At 39.5% G+C, this 21353-nt stretch overlaps 2 protein-coding genes across 3 annotated transcripts; one reads left to right on the forward strand and one right to left on the reverse strand.

The window, feature by feature from the left end:
* The first annotated feature begins 346 nt into the window (after positions 1 to 346).
* sort1b (sortilin 1b) lies at positions 347 to 17768 on the forward strand. The gene is made up of 20 exons (XM_085145241.1): positions 347 to 985; positions 2456 to 2515; positions 2689 to 2762; positions 2851 to 2953; positions 3074 to 3235; positions 3531 to 3604; positions 5062 to 5111; positions 5473 to 5600; positions 6017 to 6161; positions 6777 to 6932; positions 7304 to 7410; positions 9372 to 9474; positions 9613 to 9784; positions 10840 to 11030; positions 11129 to 11318; positions 11598 to 11714; positions 12849 to 12957; positions 15699 to 15811; positions 15992 to 16121; positions 16466 to 17768. Exons 1-20 carry the CDS (start codon positions 713 to 715, stop codon positions 16478 to 16480), a joined length of 2472 nt encoding a protein of 823 aa, XP_085001367.1. The 5' UTR covers positions 347 to 712; the 3' UTR covers positions 16481 to 17768.
* A 437-nt stretch (positions 17769 to 18205) lies between these two features.
* On the reverse strand, positions 18206 to 20942 carry ngrn (neugrin, neurite outgrowth associated). Of its 2 annotated transcripts, XR_014871447.1 has the most exons (4): positions 20707 to 20942; positions 20483 to 20593; positions 19221 to 20396; positions 18206 to 19180 (listed from the first exon to the last, which is right to left on the reverse strand). XR_014871447.1 is itself a non-coding variant. In XM_085145262.1 (3 exons), exons 1-3 carry the CDS (start codon positions 20940 to 20942, stop codon positions 19820 to 19822), a joined length of 924 nt encoding a protein of 307 aa, XP_085001388.1. In that variant the 3' UTR covers positions 18206 to 19819. The 2 variants fall into 2 exon arrangements, 1 of the variants encoding a protein (XP_085001388.1); XM_085145262.1 differs by having other exon boundaries at positions 18206 to 20396.
* Positions 20943 to 21353: the final 411 nt, after the last annotated feature.

Consider the following 21353-nt stretch of genomic DNA (forward strand, 5'->3'; position numbering starts at 1 on the left):
TTGCTAAATGTACTTTGAGAGGGTGCCAGGCCATACAAAAAAATCGACTTTGATTCACTTAAAGAAAATTGTATCATACTGTATGATTATATGTAAAGATAACTGAGGAAATGGTTAAACTTCTTTACACAGACAAAAAGAACAATTTCACTAGTCTGGCCCACTTGAAAATGAGCATGACATCCCTGGTGTAGAGTAAATAAATGTATGGTTAAATGTGGCTCGTATATAAATGCCAGACCATTCCTCCACTCCATTCCATTCTTTTGGCACTGCTTTTCACAATTGAACCAATTGGAAGGCCTGATAGGTGGGCCACAGTTAAAGACCAGCCAATCGCAGCGTCACTCTGCATAGAGCATTACGACCTGCAGACACAATTCCTATGTTTGTCACAGTGTATCATGTTGGTGAGGAGTTACTCTGTGGATAATTGGCGGTAGCACGCCGGCTGATTTGCAAGATTACGATTTTTTTTTTTTAAAATTGATTTAATTTGCGCTACCGCGGAGGGAGACAGTTGGAGCTTCGAGGGCGCTCCGTGTTTCCAAAGCTCAAAATAGTCGCTGTCAGGAGGACTACTGTTTTGTTGATGTCATCCGTGGCAGAGCTGTAGCGACCTTCAGTTTCTAGACAAGAAAACAAAGACGTGTTTTTGTTTTTTTAAACCCCTCTCCTTTGTTTTGTTTTGTCAGTGGCAATAGGAACGAAGATGGGACTATTGCTCCGCGGCATCCTGCTGTTATCGGCTTGCACTTTCACAGCAGGTGTAGATTTTCAGCTGGGCTTCAAGCCCTTCGGGCAGTCAGGTTTTGTGAGGCGTTCAAACACTGAAGGGAAAGCTGCGAAAATCGTAAAGAGGTCTCTGCCCGCATGGCTGTCCCCATCACCAAACCACAGGATAAAAAGAAGAAGCACCGAAGAGGACGACTCGTGTAAAGCTCTTCAAGGATATGTCACCAAGTTGGACGCCAACACCCACAATGTAAGTTACCCTCTGAGGTCCTGTTACACTTCACACGTCTGACAACGAGAAGATGATACGCAGGTGCTAAGCAAGTGCAGGGACTAGGCCTAATAAGCTATTCATTGCACCCATACTCATCAGTGGACTCCCATGTCCTCTTATTACCTGCATGTCCGGTAGCCTAGAATACATAAACCAGTATTTTTGTATCAATAAACATAGATTCAAAACAAAACACCTTACGTGTTACCATAAAGGGTGTTGCAATGTACCTAGTACTTTTCCCAGGCTCAGGCAGTCTTGCAAGGTATCACATTGCCTTGTTGCTTAACACGTCTAGGCTGCAATGATTTCTTTTCCTTAATATTTGCAGCAGTGAGGTACACTGTACTTAGTCTTTCTCATGCTTTAGACTTGCATTGGTTGCACAGAATGACATCAATGCTTTTTCAAGCGTTGCACTAAAGGCTGTGACCTGTATGTTATTTGTCATTTTAAGCATGGAACTGTATTCTGGTATTAAACTATCCAATCTTTCCTCTGCCTTCACTCAGTGAATATGCCTTAATGTTTCCAGGAAAATTGGCCCAGTGGGAATCCATGTGACTTGCTGTGCAGCAGTTATTTTGTAATTAAAGCTGTGTTTGTGTGGTATCTAAAGCAAAGTTTAAGCTTCAGAGATTGTGTCTTCTTCTGCTTCTTCTTCTGCTTCTTCTTCTTCTTTGTTTATAGCATATACTCTATCCAGGAAGATAAAACATCTGATCTACACAACTATGCAATTCTTTCCACAAAGCAAACGAGAGTCCTGTGCTGCTTATTTCCCTAGCTCCTCACTGCCCATGTGACCAACTTTGCATTGCAGTCTTTGTATACTTGTCCCCAGTAATCTGGAGTTGATAGAATTCCCAGTGGCTCAGCCGCCTCCTTGCCCTGAGGCTAGTGCTGCAGGTTCAACCAGTACTGAAGCTACTTATGCTGAAAAATGCTCATTGTGACCATCCATGCAGTTGATGAATAATGAGACACTTGATAGAACTTAAGATTTAAAGCTTTCGTAACTGACTCTGACAATTAAAGCAAGTTTTCTTTGTTTAATTTTTGCTCTAGCCCTACAGCTAAATTCAGCTAAGGTTTAATTTCCCCCAAAATTAAATTACTTGTCTTGTGGTATTTTGTAGCTGCGTTCGGAAGTCTTTCAAGTAACTGCTCGAAGCTTTAGGTCTGCTAACAGAACAGACACTTTGTACACTAAACTGTCTATGCCAGAACACACGGTGAGGCGAAACATGCTGCCAGTCAAAGCAAAAATACATTTGAAGCAAAAACTCAAATAGGCTGTGGCTGCAGTTTATAATTGCAATGTTAGTTTGTCCCTTTTTGTGAGCTCAGCTGAAATAGTTGTTCTGTTTCACACAGTTCACACTGCTGTTATTGCCTTTTCTATGTTTTACATATTTATGAACATGTTTTGGCTGTTTGTCTCAGTTTGAATTCCATGACCTGAGTGGCTCGGTGTCGCTGGCTTGGGTTGGAGATGGCACAGGGGTGAGTGTACTTAGCACCATGTGCACCTAACATGTTTTACGTTAGTTATGTGGTGTGGTTTTTGCAAACTTGGCTTTGTAGACTGAATGCAGATGACACACTTAAGGGTCTTGTGCACTTTAATAAATGGTGCATGGTCCACTTTCCTCAAGCTAAACCTTCCTTCTTGGCAGGTTATTCTGGCCTTGACGACATTTCAGGTCCCGTTCTTCATGGTAAAACTTGGACAGTCGAAACTCTATCGAAGGTAATGGAATTTACCTTTTAATCTGGAAAAATGCACATGGCTTACATTCTATTTGCATTTAATTTGACTGAAACAATTTTTCTGCCAGTGAGGACTACGGCAAGGCATTTCAGGATGTAACCGACCTCATCAACAACACCTTCATAAGATCAGAGTTCGGCATTGCAATCAGCCCCAATAACTCAGGCAAAGTAAGCCTTATCTTGATCAAGTCATCACCACATGTACTTCATGTACTCATCAAGAGTATTTTTAGACGTGAACTAACCACTGTTCCTGCAGTTAAGAACCTGTTGAACTCTGGCTTTTAGTTGATTCTGACAGCTGAAGTGTCTGGAGACCTCAAGACCCGCATTTTTGTCTCTGAGGACTTTGGAAAGAGCTTCACCGACCGGAACTTGCCTTTCAACCCCTTGACGCAGATCACGTACAACCCTGAGGATTCCAGTGTGCTGGTTGTCCTCAGCAACGACGTAAGGAGTGAATACTAAAGACCTGTATTTTGTGTGAAAAGGAACCAGTTAGGATTCAAAGTGGACTGTTTCTGTCAAGTTGAAAGCTCAAGTAGTGCCTCTGCATGCATATACTACATCAAATAATTCAATGAAGGTCAAGCAGTCTTCATTGTTTTGTACGTTTGCACACAGTGCATTTATAAGCATGGCTTTTGAGTCCGTGAACTGGTTTATAGAATTCTGTTCTGCCCTGCGTTAATGTGGGGCTGTTGCGGATACGTACTGACTGATTCTTTGTGGTTTCCTTTCTCAGTATGAGCTGTGGCTGTCTGAAGACTTTGGCGTAAATTGGAAAAACATTCACAGAATGGTGTGTCTGGTAAAATGGTAAGAAAAGACAAACTGATTGCTCCAGAATCTTCTAAAGTAGATACTTGAACAAGTATCTACTTTATAACCACAACAGCAAAAGGTTTCATGGAATTGTCTGTGAAGGTTCTCAGTCATCCAGGTCATTGTAGTCTAAGGAGCTTGCAAAGAAAAGCGTCTGGACGACTTTAAGCTACTTGAAGACGTTTCACCTCTCATCCGAGAAGCTTCTTCAGCTCTAAGGTCAAATGGTGGAGAGTCCCAGATATAAACCTAGTGGGAGTTTCCCCCCACAGAGGGACAAAAGAACCCCCTGATGATCCTCTAATCGCCTGAGCCAAGGTGTGAAACTGGGTGTGGGTCCCAATCAGCCAGAGTTAGCCAGGGACTCTCCACCATTTGACCTTAGAACTGAAGAAGCTTCTCGGATGAGAGGTGAAACGTCTTCAAGTAACTTAAAGAAGTCCAGACGCTTTTCTTTGCAAGCTCCTTTGACGTTTCATGGAATTGTTTTTAGTCACTTTAAGGAGGAAGTAGAGCAAAAAGCTGTATGGCATGCTGCGATATTTCAAGAAGTGATTGTACAACCTGCGAGGCAGCATGACTTTCAGTTTTTCCAACAGCCTCATTGTTACAGACAGAGGAAGACGGTGAAGTTCCACCTGTCTCTAATATAGTGCTTCATTGTTTATCAAAATAAAATATGCTTAAACTTGCTCTCTTCTTAATGTGTTTAAAGTCATTCAAACATGCCTCTTTGGTGATTTAAGATAAGCAAAGGAAGATATACAATTTTTGTCATTATGGGACATACATGTTCAGTGGTTTTCTATCAGGGTTTATTGTTGCTGCACCTTTTTTCTTTCCCCCCAAATGGGCACTAAAACTACATTGCAGTCATCGGCTGTTTAACTACCCATGTTGGGGCCAAGCCCTTGCAGCACAAATGCTGTTTTTCATGGCTCTTCCTGGTATTTGTCACAGTCTTATCTTGGCATCTCTGTCTTTTTAGTTTGAGCTTTAAGGCCGTGTTGTCCAGGTGTCCAGAGGAACTGCGCGTTCAAAAAAGTCTCCCTGAAACATAACCTTTGATTACTGTCCCTAAAGAAGTTAGGCTTAAAAGGCTGCAGGAAAATGGGTCACTTTTATCTGGGTCAGGAGTTTTCTGAACACAACACTCAACAGAAACAGAAAGTACATATTTATAAAGGGCTGGTTGTATACGATAAGCAGTATCATGTGACTTGCACTGTGAAGCAAGACTTCAATGAAGCAAGACTTCACAGTCGTCTTACAGCAGCAGAGTCCTGTATTAGACCCGATTTCTTCCTTGTTGCGAGAATGCTTCTGCATGCACTGTTGTTTATTAAGATGCAAGCATACCATTACATACTCATTATAAAGCAGTGTACATTTGTTTTACTAAATATGTCACTGACTGTGTAATCACTCTATGATCTCCATTCTTCTTCTAGGGGAAGAAAAAATACAATCTACTTTACAGCCAGCCTCAACGGCTCCTGCAGTAAGTAATTCCCCCATCTAACCAACGCTGGAGTAAATCGACATGCACTTTAATCTCATCTATTTTTGTGTTGTAGATGACTGGGGAGCAGCGCATGAAATATGTCTCTTGAATTTATTTAGGGCAGTGTAGAATTTTTCACAGAAAACATAGAAAATTTAAGTGGAAACATGCTTCACACTGATGTATACTCCCAGCCAGCTCTAACTTCCTCCATATTTTCACGATTTAGGCTGTCATTTCTCTTAAAAATCACACGCAACTATTAGCTGCACTTATATTTTGCATGCATTTGTTGCTCTTGCACGTCTAAGTTGTGATTTTTCTTTTTTTAAATTTTTTTTTTTCTTCAATTTTTCAGGTGATCGAGGAATGCTGGAACTGAGGAGGACGACCAACTACGGCAAAACCATCAAGACTGTTGCCAGTAAGATCTACTCTTTTGGCCTTGGCGGACGCTTCCTCTTTGCATCTGTAATGACGGGAAAGGTCAGTGTACAGCGGGTTGTAATCTAGATAATATGCAAACTAGATCAGGCGAAATATTGTTTCTTTGTTCATGACATTATTATTATGTTGTAGTACAAGCATATTCAAAATAGCTGTTCTTTCTGTTGGTTTGTTTTTTAAAGAGAGATCACTTGATTCATGTAACTACACACTTATGAGGAAGTTTAATGAAGAAATTAGCAGAAAGCAATACAATCATAAGCATATTCATGTTCCTCCCTCAGGAGAAGTCATTTTTACTCAATTTATCAGAGCCTAGATATGAGAATAGCTTGCTAAGTGTTCTTCTAATTTGCCCCAGTACAGGTAAACAGTATTAGTAATAAAAGTATGTGAGCTGTTCCTGTCCTCACCTCCTTTCATCTGTTTTCTTTCCTTCCCCACCTTTTCCACAGGGCACCCTGCGGACGATCCACGTATCAGTGGATCAGGGTGATAGTTGGAACATTGCCCAGCTGCCTCCTGTTGGTCATGAGCAGTTCTACTCTATCCTGGCAGCGAACGATGAAATGGTCTTCATGCATGTCGATGAGCCAGGAGGTCAGCAGATAAATAAACTCTACTTTTGCTTGTAGTGAATGTAGAGAACTGAGTGAACTGAAAGAATGGTAATTGTAACTATGTTGCGCATTTGAGAATTGCATTATAGTCATTAAACATGTAAAACTGGTGTATTTTCACTAATATTGTTAATTTATCTTTTGTTATATTGTTGTGCTGACCTAAATCAGACACTGAAAAACTAAGCAGATTTACTTCTCCTTTAATCAGTGTGAAGGTTTTTACTCCGCCTCACATGAGCAACTAGACCTTCAACATATTAACCTTGTACTGAGTAATAAGTTACATTCAAAAGTCATACGTTAATCATTAATTGTCATTCACAGCACTTCTGATGACTTTGATGTTTAGCACACAAAGCCAAATGTGATTTTTCTTTTAGATGCAGGGACTTTTCTGAGTGAGCCAACGTTTTATGTGGTAGTTTGAACAGTGCCTGCAAATGGCTTTTGTTAAAAAGGCCCTAGAGTTACACCCCACCTATGCGTCAGAGAGTGTGTCTTAGCAGATCTTATTACAGAACCAGCCCTGAAACAGTATCTTGAAACAGGTATTATTACCTCACATTACATTTTAATAATTTTTTTTCTACAGATACTGGATTTGGTACAATCTATGTGTCAGACGACCGAGGTACTGTGTATTCCAAGTCACTGGAGCGCCACCTTTACACCACTACGGGGGGAGATACAGACTTCACTAATGTTACTTCTCTACGAGGAGTTTTTATCACCAGCGTCCTGGCTGAAGGTAGCTCTATTCTAACTCTATTCTATTCGAATGTTCTTAGATAAAGAAGTAACAACATATACATGTAAAACAAACACACACATACATGGATGCAATACACAGACATGCATGCACAAAAACACGCATGCACACACCTGTGACTGCTCTATTTTACACCAGAGAGATGGTGTTGTATAAATATTTAAATAGCTGCTCAGTGTTAGATGTGTTACCTGTAACTGAGCACCACCTAAACCTTGCATACAGTATAAATCTGACTAAATATTGCTGGGGACAAAAACATATTGAAGTTTTTTCCCCAGCATGATATTTCCAGACAGGAGTTCCCACAAAGTTTCTGCAACTGTAAAAGTTTTGTCTTTTCGTTCCAGATAACTCTGTGCAGTCTGTGGTGTCCTTTGACCAGGGAGGGGAGTGGGTACCCCTCCAGAAACCTGCCAACAGCAAGTGTGATGCTACAGCCAAGGACCCAGACAAGGTAAATAAAATATTAGAAAAATAAATAAAATAAAAAGGGAAAATGGAAGAAGTTGCTTTGTTTAGAGGAAAAAACAAAATTGATGTGTCCTGATGAAAACTGTTGTACATGTCTATAAAGTACAGGGTCAAACTGTGCTATGAGATCAAAACTTATGTTGTTGAGACTAGGGCTCAGTTCTTCTTCTACTTCTTTTTCAGTTGAGCCTTGATGTTTACAGGGACTTATTTTTATAAAATAAACGTTTTTTCTTTTTTATAATGACATTAGATTAGATTAGATGAAACTTTATTAATCCCTCGGGTGGGTTCCTCCGGGAAATTCAGTTTCCAGTAGCAAAGCACCGAAAGAAGTTGCATGTTACAGATACATTAAGGGGAATGAGAGTAAGGATATAAGCATAAATACACCATATATACACATATATAGATACAGAATATACAATATGGATAATTAGGATTGCTCATTTGAGTGAGTATATTGCACAGTGATTATTGCACAGTCGAATATAAGAAAAAAAAAAGACAAAACAAAAACAAAAAACAAATATTGCACAGTGTAGAAAAGCACCTACAGCTCAGTTGTTCCCGCCCTCCCTTGTCCATTAAAGCATAAATAAAATAAAACCACACTAATCAATAAATAATCTACTTTAAAGCTTTATTACCAAACATTAAATGTTTAGCCCAGGACTGTGGTGTCAGGTCTTAAAAGGCTGCTTGTTGTAATGTCTTTTTATTGCTGATGTTTTTAAACAATGTTTCTGCAGCAGGCCTGGGAAGTGTAGCTTTAAAAACTAGCTATTTTTCCTGGAGATATTCCTTCACACTTCGTGGAATTCTGTCATCTGGAAAAACACTTGTTAGCCTTGAGTAATGTGTTACCTTTGCCTTACCTGGTTCTGTCACTCTGGCATGTGTTAACTATCGAAGCCCTGCCCATAGTAAAAGTTCAGCCCAGAAGCAGTGTAATGAGAAATGAAGTAAAACGAGTGCTGTTTTTAAACCTAAACAAATTCTGAAAAGCAGATGCAGCTCCTCCTTTAGTCTGATTTATGTTGATAACAAAAAGATGAGGAATACTTTATGTAGCCTGTATTTGGTATGCGTTTTAACTCCAACCCAGACCTTCCTCTCTTCATATGAAGAGGAAAGGAAACATGTCTGTGAAGATTCTCAGTCATCCAGGTCATCGTAGTCAAAGGAGCTTGCAAAGAAAAGCGTCTGGACTTCTTTAAGGAAAGGAAACAAATGGATTCAGATTGTTGTTTATAAACTCTACAGACTGGAAACTGTCGGTCATGTTGGGCAGTGAACATTTAATCTAGTTTTAATTGTTAAGGAAGCATCGACAGTGTTTTGGTATATCAAGCAAATAAAACTTGTGTAACTTGTGTTTAGTTCATGTAACCTACAGGAGCTCAATCGTGGATATGAAACTGATTGCCCTGAATGTGTTAGTAAGGCATGCTTCTGTTTTTTTTTATTGCAAACAGAGGGAGTGTACACTCTGTGTCAGTAAATATGAGCGTTGGTTGAATAACAAGGCCGTGTGCCTGTATGATGGAGGAATTGTGTGAAATATAACCCAGTGGTTTAAGGTTATTGATTCACCAACTTCCTCAGAAATTTACCCCAACCGTGCCACCGTTCTTTACTAGTGCAGCAACAGAGCTCCTCCCAGCTGTGAACACTGTTATGCTTCTTACTCAGCATTCACCTCAGTCTCTTATATTATATTAAAGGAGTTATTTGTATATTATTAGTTGCTGTCTTTATATTATTATTGTGTATGTGTGTGAGCAATGTGATTTAAAGGTAGCTAATAATATAAACATTAAAGCCACTTGAAAAACCTCAGTGTTTGTGTTGACAGGTACCGTATAGTGCTATTTGGAAACTAGGACCTGCACATCTACTACTTAATACTATAAATAGCTGTGTTTGGTTTATTATCTGCAGTGCAGTCTTCACATCCATGCTGCCTACAGTACTTCTCAGAAGCTCAACATCCCCATGCTCCCTCTGACTGAACCAAATGCTGTGGGTCTCATCATAGCTCACGGTAAACCTCAGAGCTTTCATAAAAATATTTTTTAAACTTTCTTTTTTTTAAATAAACTTGAGCATAATTTATCTTTTAATAAATAAGAGGGTTTTTTTTGCCCTTCTAACATTTCTTTATCTGTATTTGCTTTATCAGGAAGTGTTGGTGATGCTATCTCAGTGATGAGACCAGATGTGTATGTGTCTGATGATGGTGGCTATACCTGGATAAAGGCTCTTGATGGACCCCATCACTATGCTATTCTGGACTCAGGAGGTCTGCTGGTGGCCGTGGAGCACAGCGTGACAAACCCTGTCAACAAGATTAAGTGAGTTGCAGTTAAAAGGAACGCCAGACTTGTTTAACTGGTATTTACTGATTTAGCTCAGCGGTCTCCAACCTTTTTTGCGCCACGGACCGGTTTATGCCCGACAATATTTTCACGGACCGGCCTTTAAGGTGTTGCAGATAAATACAACAAAATAAAACTAGTACCGGTACCGAAAAAAATAAGATTTATTCATAACACATGTGAGAAGACCCAGAAAAACAGAGTTAACGATAAAAACAATAACAAAATAATGCTGAAAACTGATAAAACCACACATTTCACACCTGAGCCTCAACTCTCGTGGCCCGGTACCAAACGACTCACGTACCGGTCCGAGGCCCGGGGGTTGGGGACCGCTGATTTAGCTGACTGTGTGCAGCTAGAAATTCACACCTTTCCATTAATTTGATGAAATACGAACATGTTTTCTTTCATGCCATAATCATAACTCTGTAACATTAGTGGAAAAGTGCCCAATGGTATTCTTACTAAGTTTCACCTTTATGTATTACTTTCACTTAGCACAGGTCTCAACTGCCGCAAATAATCAATATGCATGCACAAAACTACGGTGTAGTGACATGTAGCCTTTTGCCTGTAGTAAATATCTATGAAAACTCTTGCAATGTATGGAGACTAGTAAATATTCAATTCAGTTTTATTTATATAGCATCAAATCACAACAACAGCTGCCACAGGGTGCTTGATATTGACACTACAATACGAAAGAAAACGGAGAAAAGCCTAACAATCATGTAACTCCCTATGAGCAAGCGCTTAGGTGACAGTGGGAAGGAAAAACTCCCTTTTAACAGGAAGAAACCTTCGACAAATCCAGGCTCAGGTAGGAGCGGTCATCTGCCACGACTGGTTGGGGGTGAGGAATTTGTATGCAAACTCTTGGTCTTTGTCATCACTGTCATGGACATGTTTGAACCAAGCCTTGAGGAACATGAATGTAAAAACGTCTTGTGTGTAATCCATAAAATGCTGTTGCTTTTAGCCTTTTTGCTGATGCTGATTATGCTGACGTTGGAATATTTTTCTGCCAGATTCTCTACTGATGAAGGACAGTGCTGGAATGAGTACAACTTCACCAACGAGCCCATCTTCTTTACTGGACTTGCATCAGAGCCAGGAGCCCGTTCTATGAATGTTAGTATCTGGGGCTACAGAGACGCTTACCTCAGCCAGTATTGGACCTCGTTTACCATTGACTTCAAAGAACTTCTTACTAGAACATGTGAGTGATGCGATTTAAACATATTGTTTGTCAGTAGGTTTTTATTTTAAATTAAACATGGTGTAATGCTAACAAATTATTTATTTATTTTTTTAAAGGTGGAGACAATGACTATGTGCAGTGGTTGGCCCACTCTGATGATATCAGTGATCCCAATGATGGTTGCTTGCTGGGCTACAAAGAGAAGTTCTTGCGTCTAAGGAAGGACTCGGTTTGCTGGAACGGGCGCGATTACATAGTCAACACCCAGCCAACCCCGTGTTTATGCACCCTGGATGACTTCATGTGGTAAGACTTGGAGACAGTAATATGCTGAAGTATAAGCACCGCTAACTAACTGTAACTGAGGGTTGTTATTGATGATCAGACTGTTGTAGATATTTGGCTGGAGCTCATTCAAGATGTTGTCTTTGTAATGAATGTACTTTAAAAACAGAAATGATTTGAATTTTAGCATGAGGAAATGAGATCAAATTGCAGTGTAAAAGCAAATTGGAGTGGCTATTTCCACATTAACGAACTGGCTTCAAGGACTTATCAAATGTGGCATTGTGTGACTGTTTGCAGTGACTTTGGGTACTACCGTAAAGAGAACAGCTCGGAGTGTGTGGAGCAGCCGGACCTGAGAGACAAAGTGTTGGAGTTCTGTCTGCAGGGCAAAGAGGAGCAGTTGCAGACTAGTGGGTAAGGTTCCAGCTTCAACCTTCGTATCCAAGAGATCTCTGCCCCCCACTATTGTTAGTTTAACGTTAAACAGCGGTACTGGCAGCAATATTATCCTATAAACAGGGTCTTGCACCATCATTTTATTCAAAGCAGCATGCTGCCACTGAGCTTTGATCAAAGATATTCTACTTGTTTTACAATATTTAAACAGATATGATTACACAAGTGTAAAATGTGTTTTTTCTTTTCTAAAAGAGAAAAAAGTTTTTAGAATGAGGAAGTAATTGTCACACAGAGTAGTTAGAGGAAGCAGATAAGGGTGACAGTTTAGACCAGGGGTGTCAAACTCAAATACACAGTGGGCCAAAATTCAAAACTGGAACAAAGTCGCGGGCTAACGTTAATATTTATTGAAATATATTTATTCCTCCAGATATAAGAATTAATATTTTCTCATGAACTCAAACACGTTTTGCTGAAAAACTGAATATGGAACAAGCAAAGCTTAATACTAAACAATATATATATATTAGCTGTATAATACCAGTAGGCCAGCTCTAATAGTAATTTGGTATGGTTTCGCAGGCCAAATGTAATTAGTCTGCGGGCCAGAGTTTGACACCTATGGTTTAGACTAACGCCATAAAGTAAGAGTGCATGTAAAAAGTACATTTTTATTTAGGCTTGGTTGTCTCATCTACCAATCCATAAATGTGAATAATTGTTGAATTCAACCCTTATGGACTGGGAGTGAGGCAATATATCATATCTCGTCTTATTTTAAAACTTTATCAAAAAATTAATGTGAAATATTAATAGATGTATTAAAATATATAGATGCTTTTAAAAGGATACCCTTGTAATGCATCCTCCTGGTGGTGCTTATCGAATAATCGGCGTATAAAAAGAATCAAAGTGAACCAAATTAGAAGAAGAAACGATGCTCTAAGAACCCCTGAATGTTTCAGGATTCTGCTTATGTAACATAACTTCTTATCGTGTAGAATGAGTGTAAATACAGCCTGCTGGGAATAACTTTTAAAACTGGGTTATTATGCAGTCTCTGTCAGTCGAAACCACAGCCAGATCCCCAGCAATCATGCACTTTTGATAGGTGGATCATGCAGTCATCACTGTGCTCTCGGTCCACAGCTACAGGAAAATCCCTGGGGATAAATGTGAAGGAGGAGAGGTGCATTTGCGTAAAGAGATCGACCTCAGCAAGAGATGTGTGAGTGACCTAGTCGGCCCGGAACTTCTGGTCAGTATCTCTGCATATTAAGACTTATTGTTCATATTTATCCATGTAAGCATATTAGTTGTTTCAAATGACTGTTTAGGTTCTCAGTCATCGATTTAAAGGTAGTCTCGAGAGCTTGAACAAAGGAAGACGTTTCAACTGTCATCCAAGAGGTTTCTTCAGTCCTACAAACAAATGGTGGAGAGTCCCACATATTGAACCCCCAGTGATGATCGTCCCCCTTTTTCCACATTTTGGCTAATGACATCACGACCCACATGATCAGTAGTGGGTCAAGTACCTTGAGCACCACCTCCAAGAAGGGAAGAGTTTGTGAAATGTCACAAACCTAAAGAACTCCAATTGCCATATTTTTTTTTTTTTCCCAACCTCCCAAGACTAGTGCTTCCGTAGTTTAGTGGTTTACACAAATGTCCTCGATTCAAGGTTGGCAGGAGACACAAATCCCTCTATGGGGTTTCACCAGGAAAAGAATCTGGTGTAAAAATGCCAAATCAAATATAGATAGAACTTTATTAATCCCTCGGGTAGGTTCCTACGGGAAATCAGGGGTGATTTTAGCCCATTTTTGGGGGTGCTTCGGCACCAGAGCGATGGTGGCTGAGACGTAGCAGAGCGGAGGTGTAAGTGCCTGTCTTAAAACAGGACATATTAGCTGCATTTAACATTCAGTTACTCTTTATATAGTTAGGTAGGAGTCAGACCATGTTTCTTTTAGCTGAAAAATATTACACCAGGTAGCCTGGGTGTGTTTAAAAAAACAAAACAAAAAAAACAACAACTTGTTTTCCGGTGATGTTTGCTACCCTACAATTCGTCCTACACTGCAGTAAAATTGGCGACATTTGACCGTCCTGTTGCTCCCATTGAAATTTATACAGCCTATTTAAAACTGTCCGTAGCCTGCTGTTGTTGCCACCGTCCTGTTTTAAATGGATACTAACTAGCTAACTGACCGAATGCCCATTAACTTTATAACTCTGTGTGTGTGTGTGTTTTGGGGCCACCCTGGGGCGCACACATGTCAGTGCGCCCCAGGGTGGCTGTGGCTACAATGTAGCTTGCCATCACCAGTGTGTGAATGGGTGGATGACTGGATGTGTAAAGCGCTTTGGGGTCCTTAGGGACTAGTAAAGCGCTATACAAATACAGGCCATTTACCTTTTTTGTACAGACAGCCAGGGCATAATGGATATAAGGAAGTTTTTTTTTTTTGTTTGTTTGTTTTTTTTTAAAAAGAAGCCACATTTAGGTAATAAATGTGGCTTCAAGAATAATGTTGGATCAGTGTTTCAATATTTTTATCTTTTATTAGATGTTCATGCGGTTTGGTTATTTTCCTTTTGGTTGAAAGTAAACTGAGAGAGGACTTTTTGTTAGTGATCTTAATAGTATTTTTTCATATTAATGTAATTTATCATCTAATTGAATACAATCTATTTGTGTATGATTGTCAGTCCAAAGAGGGAGAGAGGAAAGAGGGAACGTGAGGAGAAAGAACCAGTTAAGAAAACAGACAGGGAACGGGGACAGGCAAAACAGAAACTATTAAACTGTCAAAGAGAAAAAACCTGATTTTTACTCACACAATCAGGAAGTTGTGTCCTCCCTATATTAAAGCTGCTATTCAGAATCTGCAAAACAAACTGGTGTGAAACATTTTTGACCCTCTTTAACAGCATTCCAACATTGATCGGGGAGATTAAAATTAATAATTAATTTTTATGTGGTTCAGCCACAACTCTACTAAAACCTCAGCCAGTAATAGGCAGGCCAATTTTTGGACCGTCCAGTTGTCTGTATGACTGCCGCAGTACGTACATCACATTTGCAAACTATCAGAAAGTGCTAAACAGCCCTGGTGGAGTGAGGAGCTGTAAAGAGAAGCCGAGTGCTCGGTTTCTAAAAATGTTTTAAGCTTGTTTCAAAGATTCTGTACAGCAGCTTTAAATGTTTTCTAAAAGCACACATACACTTATCAGTGTTTCTCAAACTTTTTACAGTGTGTAGCACCTGATAAAAATGTCAAGCTCTCCCAAGATCACTATGAAAGCATGAAACCCATAAATCTTACAACACAAAATTATTATTATTAAATTAGTAAAATTAGTGTCTGCAGTAAAGATTTTCATTTGTAATAATTTACTGTTTTGGAAGTGTTTTTTATGCATCTGTATTATATTATACATACACATTAAAAGTGAATCTGTCCAAAAAATTGCACTCAGTTTACTTTTTACTATGAGCATCATTCATTATTCTCCCCCAGCAATTAAGGTTAGGATATGTATTTGTTTTATTCCAATCCATTCTTCTTTTGCAGCATTTAAATAACCTTGATCAGATTTGATGGTTTTGTTACAGACTTTTCAAAAAAGTGTTTTTCTTTTCTTTCACAAATGTGGGGATTAAATTGTGTTAAAATGTACAAAACAGTGATGTCATGTTTTGAGACGAGGACCCAGGGACAGAGAGACTTGATGAATTCAAGAATCATATGATTTATCTTGCCTGGCTGGGCGGCTCTCTGGGTGCTCAGCACCCCCAAAGCTCTAATCCTAGAATCGCCCCTGCAGGAAATTCAGTTTTTTTGTTTTGTTTTTTTTCTTAGATAGATATGCAGACCAGTCTGTTGTAGTGACTCTTTATGAAGCGAAGGGAGCAGCTGAAAGAGCCCCCCTGTTCATGTTAAATTCTTCTTATACTGCCATTTTCTTTTTTGTTTGCTCTTACTTTCACAGGTGGACAATAAGGCCTCCAAGTCTGTGCCCGTTGTGATAACAGTCGTCATAGTCCTGATTTTGAGTATTGCAGTAGGAGTAATCTTTGTCAAGAAATATGTCTGCGGTGGCAGGTTAGTATACCTTGGCACACTGGATTTTACTCCAGCAGATAACCTTAGACCGTCTACAGGAAAATATGTCGAGCATAACAAACTTTATCATCTAGTTTTAAAAAATGCTCTTCATGTTTGCTTTGCATAGTTTTCAAATGGTTGTGATTAACCTGAGCAATGTGTGAATGTGCCCCGCAGGTTCTTGGTTCACAGGTACTCTGTGCTACAGCAGCATGTTGAGGCCAATGCTGCTGATGGGATAGACGAACCGCTGGAGACCAACCACACTCAAAATGGCAAAATAGAGTTTCATGATGACTCAGATGAGGTACAGTGGCTAACTTTTCTTCCCTTTTTGGAACATGGGCAATAAGAACGAGCAGTGGTTATTAAGAATATTAGCTACTGTTAATGGTGCTTTTGGGCAGCTTCATGGTCGTAGAAACGAGTTGTTCGTTACCCGTTTTTCAGCGTCAACAACATAATAGAAAGATAATAATTTTAAATGTTTCAGCTTTTCAGAAAATTTTCAAATAGTATGCAAGTTTTGTAGGGGAGTATAGATAACTGGTTGGTGTTTAAAGGGAAAGGTAAATGTTTGCATATGTGCCTGTGTTAGCTGACGTGTTGTCTCTGACTTCCCTGTTACGCTCTTGTCTTCTCTTTGCACAGGATCTGCTTGAATAGCAGGCACAACCTGTCAAGCAACTGAGCAACAGGTTTCTTACAGGGCCCCGTGACCTGCCGCTGTTCCTGCCGCTCTTTTTGTCTCCAGATACTTTCCTTTTCACCTTTTAGTATAAACTTTGGCCTTGGCTACAGATGAAGAATCTGTCCTTCTGCTGTCATTGGTTCAGTCTGATGAATGTACAGAGGCTCTCTGAGACTAATGCCACAGTTGAGGAGCATTACAACGAAGGTCTTACTGTGTTTTGCTTCAGTTATTGATTCTGTCGAGTGAGTTTGAATCCCAAAGTTATTTATTTTTAGGCGATAAAGAAATTATGCCGTAATCTAAAGCTGGTTGTATAAATCCATCGCCACCGTATTACGGGTTCTCCCTCTTCTATCCCCTTGGAGTGCACCTGGAAATATTTCACACTTCTTTTCTCATGCACTTGTACATAAACCTGTTTTTCTTTGCCATTTTTTGATGTGGTATCAGTTTGGTAAGTGTTTAAAAAAGCAAAACAAAAAAAAAAGGTTAAATGGTTGGTAATTCTTTTGGAACACTTGACTCTTTACCTACTTTTAACAAACTATTTGTTTGTCAAAAACTGTCCTTCAATATTGAGGGCTTTATAAATTTGGGGTCTTAAGCCTGACCAAAATGTAAAATCTTGTATTTGGAATACCAGCGTCCAAATGTTTGGCACACTTCTTCTTTAAAGTAATAAGGAATGTGGAAATTTCCATGTCCATAGCATTTTATAGCAATAAAATTCTCCGTGCACATCAAAAAGAATCTGTAGTAACATGTTATTTTTAGGTTTGTTGGATGAATCGATGTCGTTGTGCATTAAATGCAAGGGTAGTAAAGTATGTCTGTTTCAGGACAGAAACTGTTTAAAATGTTGTCTGCAGTTCGAATTGCCTAAAGCACAAGGCCTCCTGTAATGCTAAGAGTTTGTAGTATAACATTTTTCTTAAACCTGACCTGTTGTGATGAGACAAATGATCACTGTAGTCATATAATTGTCATGTTTGTAACAATTTCAGCAGTTTTGGTACTAATCAACTTTTGCAAATTATATAACAATTGACAGATTGCAGTTCAAAGATGTTCAGAAACAAATATAGTTTTAGAGTAAAAATTACAGAATTTTTTTAAACCACACAAACATATAACCAAGTTAATCAACATTATTTGGTTCTGGAAATATAGCAATATGAAAACCAACAAATCTATATGTGTTGTATAGCATAACTCCTGCTGTAACCATGGCTGGATAAGAGCCAAAGCCATGCCAAGACTGTTTTGTTTGGTGGGTGGATCTCTGCATTTGAAGCTGTAGTGAACTACTGTTGTTTTTAATCAGTCTTAACGACTCTGTCTTATGTTGTTTTGCACAATTATTTGTCTGTCTTGTTTTAAAGTTTAATTTATTGGTGAAAAGCTGGTTCAGAGTGCAGTAAATTGGATGTGGTTATACAAGTGCCTGGTGTGAGGATCTAATGTGTGGCCAGCATCTATTTACTGATTTTATTTTTGATTTTTTTTTTTTATTTATATCATCTGATATGTAATCAGTTTCATCCTGTATGTCAGTGACATCTAAGTTGCACTTGTTGCCTAAGAATAATTTTTGAGCAGTAAATGTCTGTTTTATGAGCTCCCACCGAACTGCATGTTAACGCTCAATAATACTTATATCTACAGCTGTGAAAAGAAAATGACCTGTAATAACTTGGTTATTCATTTTTTTTTTCTATGTTGGTATGAGATTTAATACTGGCTACTTTGACAAGAGCGTGATCTTGAATAAAAGCAGAGTGGACGCAGGGTTATCATGTAGCCGCTTTACACTGGAAGAGACCTGGCGAGTTCTTATTACGACCATTTATTGCTTTAGGTGAAGGTAACACACTTTTTCTTAAAATTTAAAACTGCTGTATAAATGAAGTCATTGTGATGGTTCTGTACATATACAAGGTTACACCTTTTTATCTGATATGTTTCTTTTCTGTATATTTGAGACGATTTTCTTTGGGTTTGCCAATAAATTCATATGTTCCTCTATTTGTGCTGCGTGGTGGTTTGTCACTAACGGCAGTAATGCAGAAATGTGAGACTAACGATAATAATGGGTTCCTGTCAACTGGAGATATTTTCACATGATTTATAAAAACCCAGTTCCCAAAAACAAAAACAGTGCAGTGATTTGTACGTCGCATAAACCCAGATTTTATTCACATAACAAAGAAAATGCATTTGTTAGAAGACGAGGGGATGTTACACGATGGCACTCCTAACTTTTTAGACATTTGTTGCTACCATCAAATTCAAAATATTTTTCTAGTGATGGTACACTGTGGTTCAGTTCAAATCTGATGTTTTGTGTCTTTGACTGTGGATGAAAAGTGGCTTTATGAGATTTGCAGATCACTGCATACCGTTTTTGTTTACATTTTACAAAGCGTCCCAGTTTTAAGATTGTAAAGGGATAAGTTCAGAATTGTGGTTGTGTAACAACTGAAGTAATCATTCCTCTGGCATCTGAGTGCTTATTTGTAGGCAATTGAATTGTTGATGGTCAGACTGCTTTGAGCTGATAGGAAGGCAACAAAAACCCAATAATCACTCATTACAACAAAGGTATGCAGAAGAGCATCTCTGAAGGCACAACAGTTTGGGCTGCTGGTTGTGGTGTAAGGGTGTGGGAGATACTTTCTTGTCAGACTTGGGACCCCTAGAGTGTCAGATTACATCTAACCTGAGTACTGTTGCTGACTGCATCCATCCATGTATGCACAAATTAAACCCACCAGTAGGATACCAAAGCTCAAATCATCTCAGACTCATTCCTTGAACGTGACAGAGTTCACTGCACTCAAATGGCCTCCACAGTCACCATATGTCAAACCAATAGAGTACCTTTGGGATGTTGTGGAACAGGAAGTTTTCATCACGTATGTATCATATTTTCAGCAATTGTATGACTTTATGATGTCATATAATTCCTATCATGTCAATATGGGCCAAAATCTTTGAATATTTCCAGCACCTTGTTGAATCTGTGCCACTAATACTTAAAGCAGCTCTGAAGGCAGAAGGGGATCCAACCCAGTACTAGCAAGGTGCACCTAATAAAGTGGCTTGTGAGTGTATTTGTCTATGACTTATATAAAAATTGACATAGAGATAAACTGGGAAGTCAATACATGGGTGAAATGGGTGTGAAATATCTGGATGAAAAAAAATATATAAGTGCAAATATCTTTTGCACAAAGATTCAAAATAACTTTTATTTGGTAATTTGCACGACCCCAACATTGTACATGCTGAGCTAACAACACAACATGTTCTCAGATTCTATACAAAAAGTTTCCATCTGCATCAAAGAAATCATTCCCAACTTGGACTGCTGGAGAGGGCTTTTCCATTTTCACAAACTCTCCAAGTTCTTCCTCTGTCAACACCTGTCCATCCCAGCTCTCTTCGTCCTCCTCTGTAAGGTCACTGCCATTAGTGCTGCGTTCTGTTGTTTCTGTCACTGTGGCATCTTCACTAATACCAGCTTCAATCTGTGTGGGCTGAACAGTAACAGGGACAGGACTCTTAGCTAGGGAACGTGAGCCATGGCCTTGAATCACCTGAGTCTGATTAGCCACAGGGATCAAAGCACCTTCTGTGCTTCCAGGTGGGAGGATGGCTTGTGAGGTCCTTTCGGGCAGTTTCAACCTGTCCTGCTGTGTCCTAGCACCTGAAGGCAGCACCTGCTGGCTCATTTTAGCCATTACGTTTGCATTCTGCTTGGCTTTTCTTTCAGGAGAGGGGACGAATTTGCTTCTCAGGACTCTCAGGATCACATCATGACTGACAGAGAAGCCTTCAGCCAGACGCTCTACTGTCCACTCATCTGGCTGATTTTGCTTCAGATGTCTGAAAGTTGATTGAGATTTCATATGAGGCTTAATTTGAAACACTTCTTAGTTTACTGTCTGGACAAACTTAACCCTCATTCTCACCTGATCTGCTCAATGGCATCCCAGGTTAACCTCCTCTCTGGAGCTCCTGATGGTGTCATCTGCCTCCTCAATATGTGATACTTCACAGTCTTCTGTCTTTTTCTTTCGTCCCTGAAACAAATCCCCAGAATACTTCATATATCTTGTCATAAAGACACCATATATTTATTATTTAACATCGTTTTACACTGGAGAAATGTGTTTAAAGTCCTATTGAATCTTACTGAATTAAGGCTTGCAGTTTGTCCTCCACGTCCTCCAGTTCGAGTTCTCCATTAGATGTCTGATCGCTGTATCCTGATCTGCTTGATCCTCTGTCTGCCTGCGCAGGGCCCTGTCCCATCCGTGCCTTACTGGCCCCTCTGCTTGCAAATCGGCAGTTGCTAGCGCTCACTGAGGAAACCAGAGATGGAGCACCAAACTTGGAGAGGAGGGAGAGTATCTGCACAGACCTGGCCATGCCAATAAACGATGCGTCGTCCTTTTATTCCTTTCGTTTTTCTTTTCTTGTTTTTTAGGGAGTCACTTACGTGTCATGAAAACAAAAACTTATTTTACTATAAATTAAAATTAACCTTGCTGCTCACGCACTCATGGCACCACTCATAGAAGTACTTCCGCAAACACTGGGCTCATAGCATAAAATCGGCGCTCTACTGCCAACTAGCGCTACGGAGGTAACATTACGTGTCCCTGTACTGAACAAAGGTGGTTACCTGAACCATAACACTACTTAAATTGCACGCGTTGCAGGTTTAACGGTACTGATGCTGGATTAATTTCCACTTTTAACATGATCGAATACCAGTTAACATAAATAATACAAGCCAGGAGAAGTCCGCTGAAATATAAAAACTCAAACTAAATGGCG

The sequence above is a fragment of the Neolamprologus multifasciatus genome, chromosome 20, assembly GCF_963576455.1.
Source record: "Neolamprologus multifasciatus chromosome 20, fNeoMul1.2, whole genome shotgun sequence".
Classification (NCBI taxonomy): Eukaryota; Metazoa; Chordata; class Actinopteri; order Cichliformes; family Cichlidae; genus Neolamprologus; species Neolamprologus multifasciatus.

Coding starts and splice junctions, on each gene's coding strand:
- sort1b (XM_085145241.1), top strand. CDS start 713: ATGGGACTATTGCTCCGCGGCATCCTGCTGTTATCGGCTTGCACTTTC. Junction 2,516..2,688: donor GGGTTGGAGATGGCACAGGG/GTGAGTGTACTT, acceptor CCTTCTTGGCAG/GTTATTCTGGCCTTGACGAC. Junction 2,763..2,850: donor CAGTCGAAACTCTATCGAAG/GTAATGGAATTT, acceptor TTTTTCTGCCAG/TGAGGACTACGGCAAGGCAT.
- ngrn (XM_085145262.1), bottom strand. CDS start 20,942: ATGGCCAGGTCTGTGCAGATACTCTCCCTCCTCTCCAAGTTTGGTGCT. Junction 20,594..20,706: donor AAACTGCAAGCCTTAATTCA/GTAAGATTCAAT, acceptor GATTTGTTTCAG/GGACGAAAGAAAAAGACAGA. Junction 20,397..20,482: donor GATGCCATTGAGCAGATCAG/GTGAGAATGAGG, acceptor ATCAACTTTCAG/ACATCTGAAGCAAAATCAGC.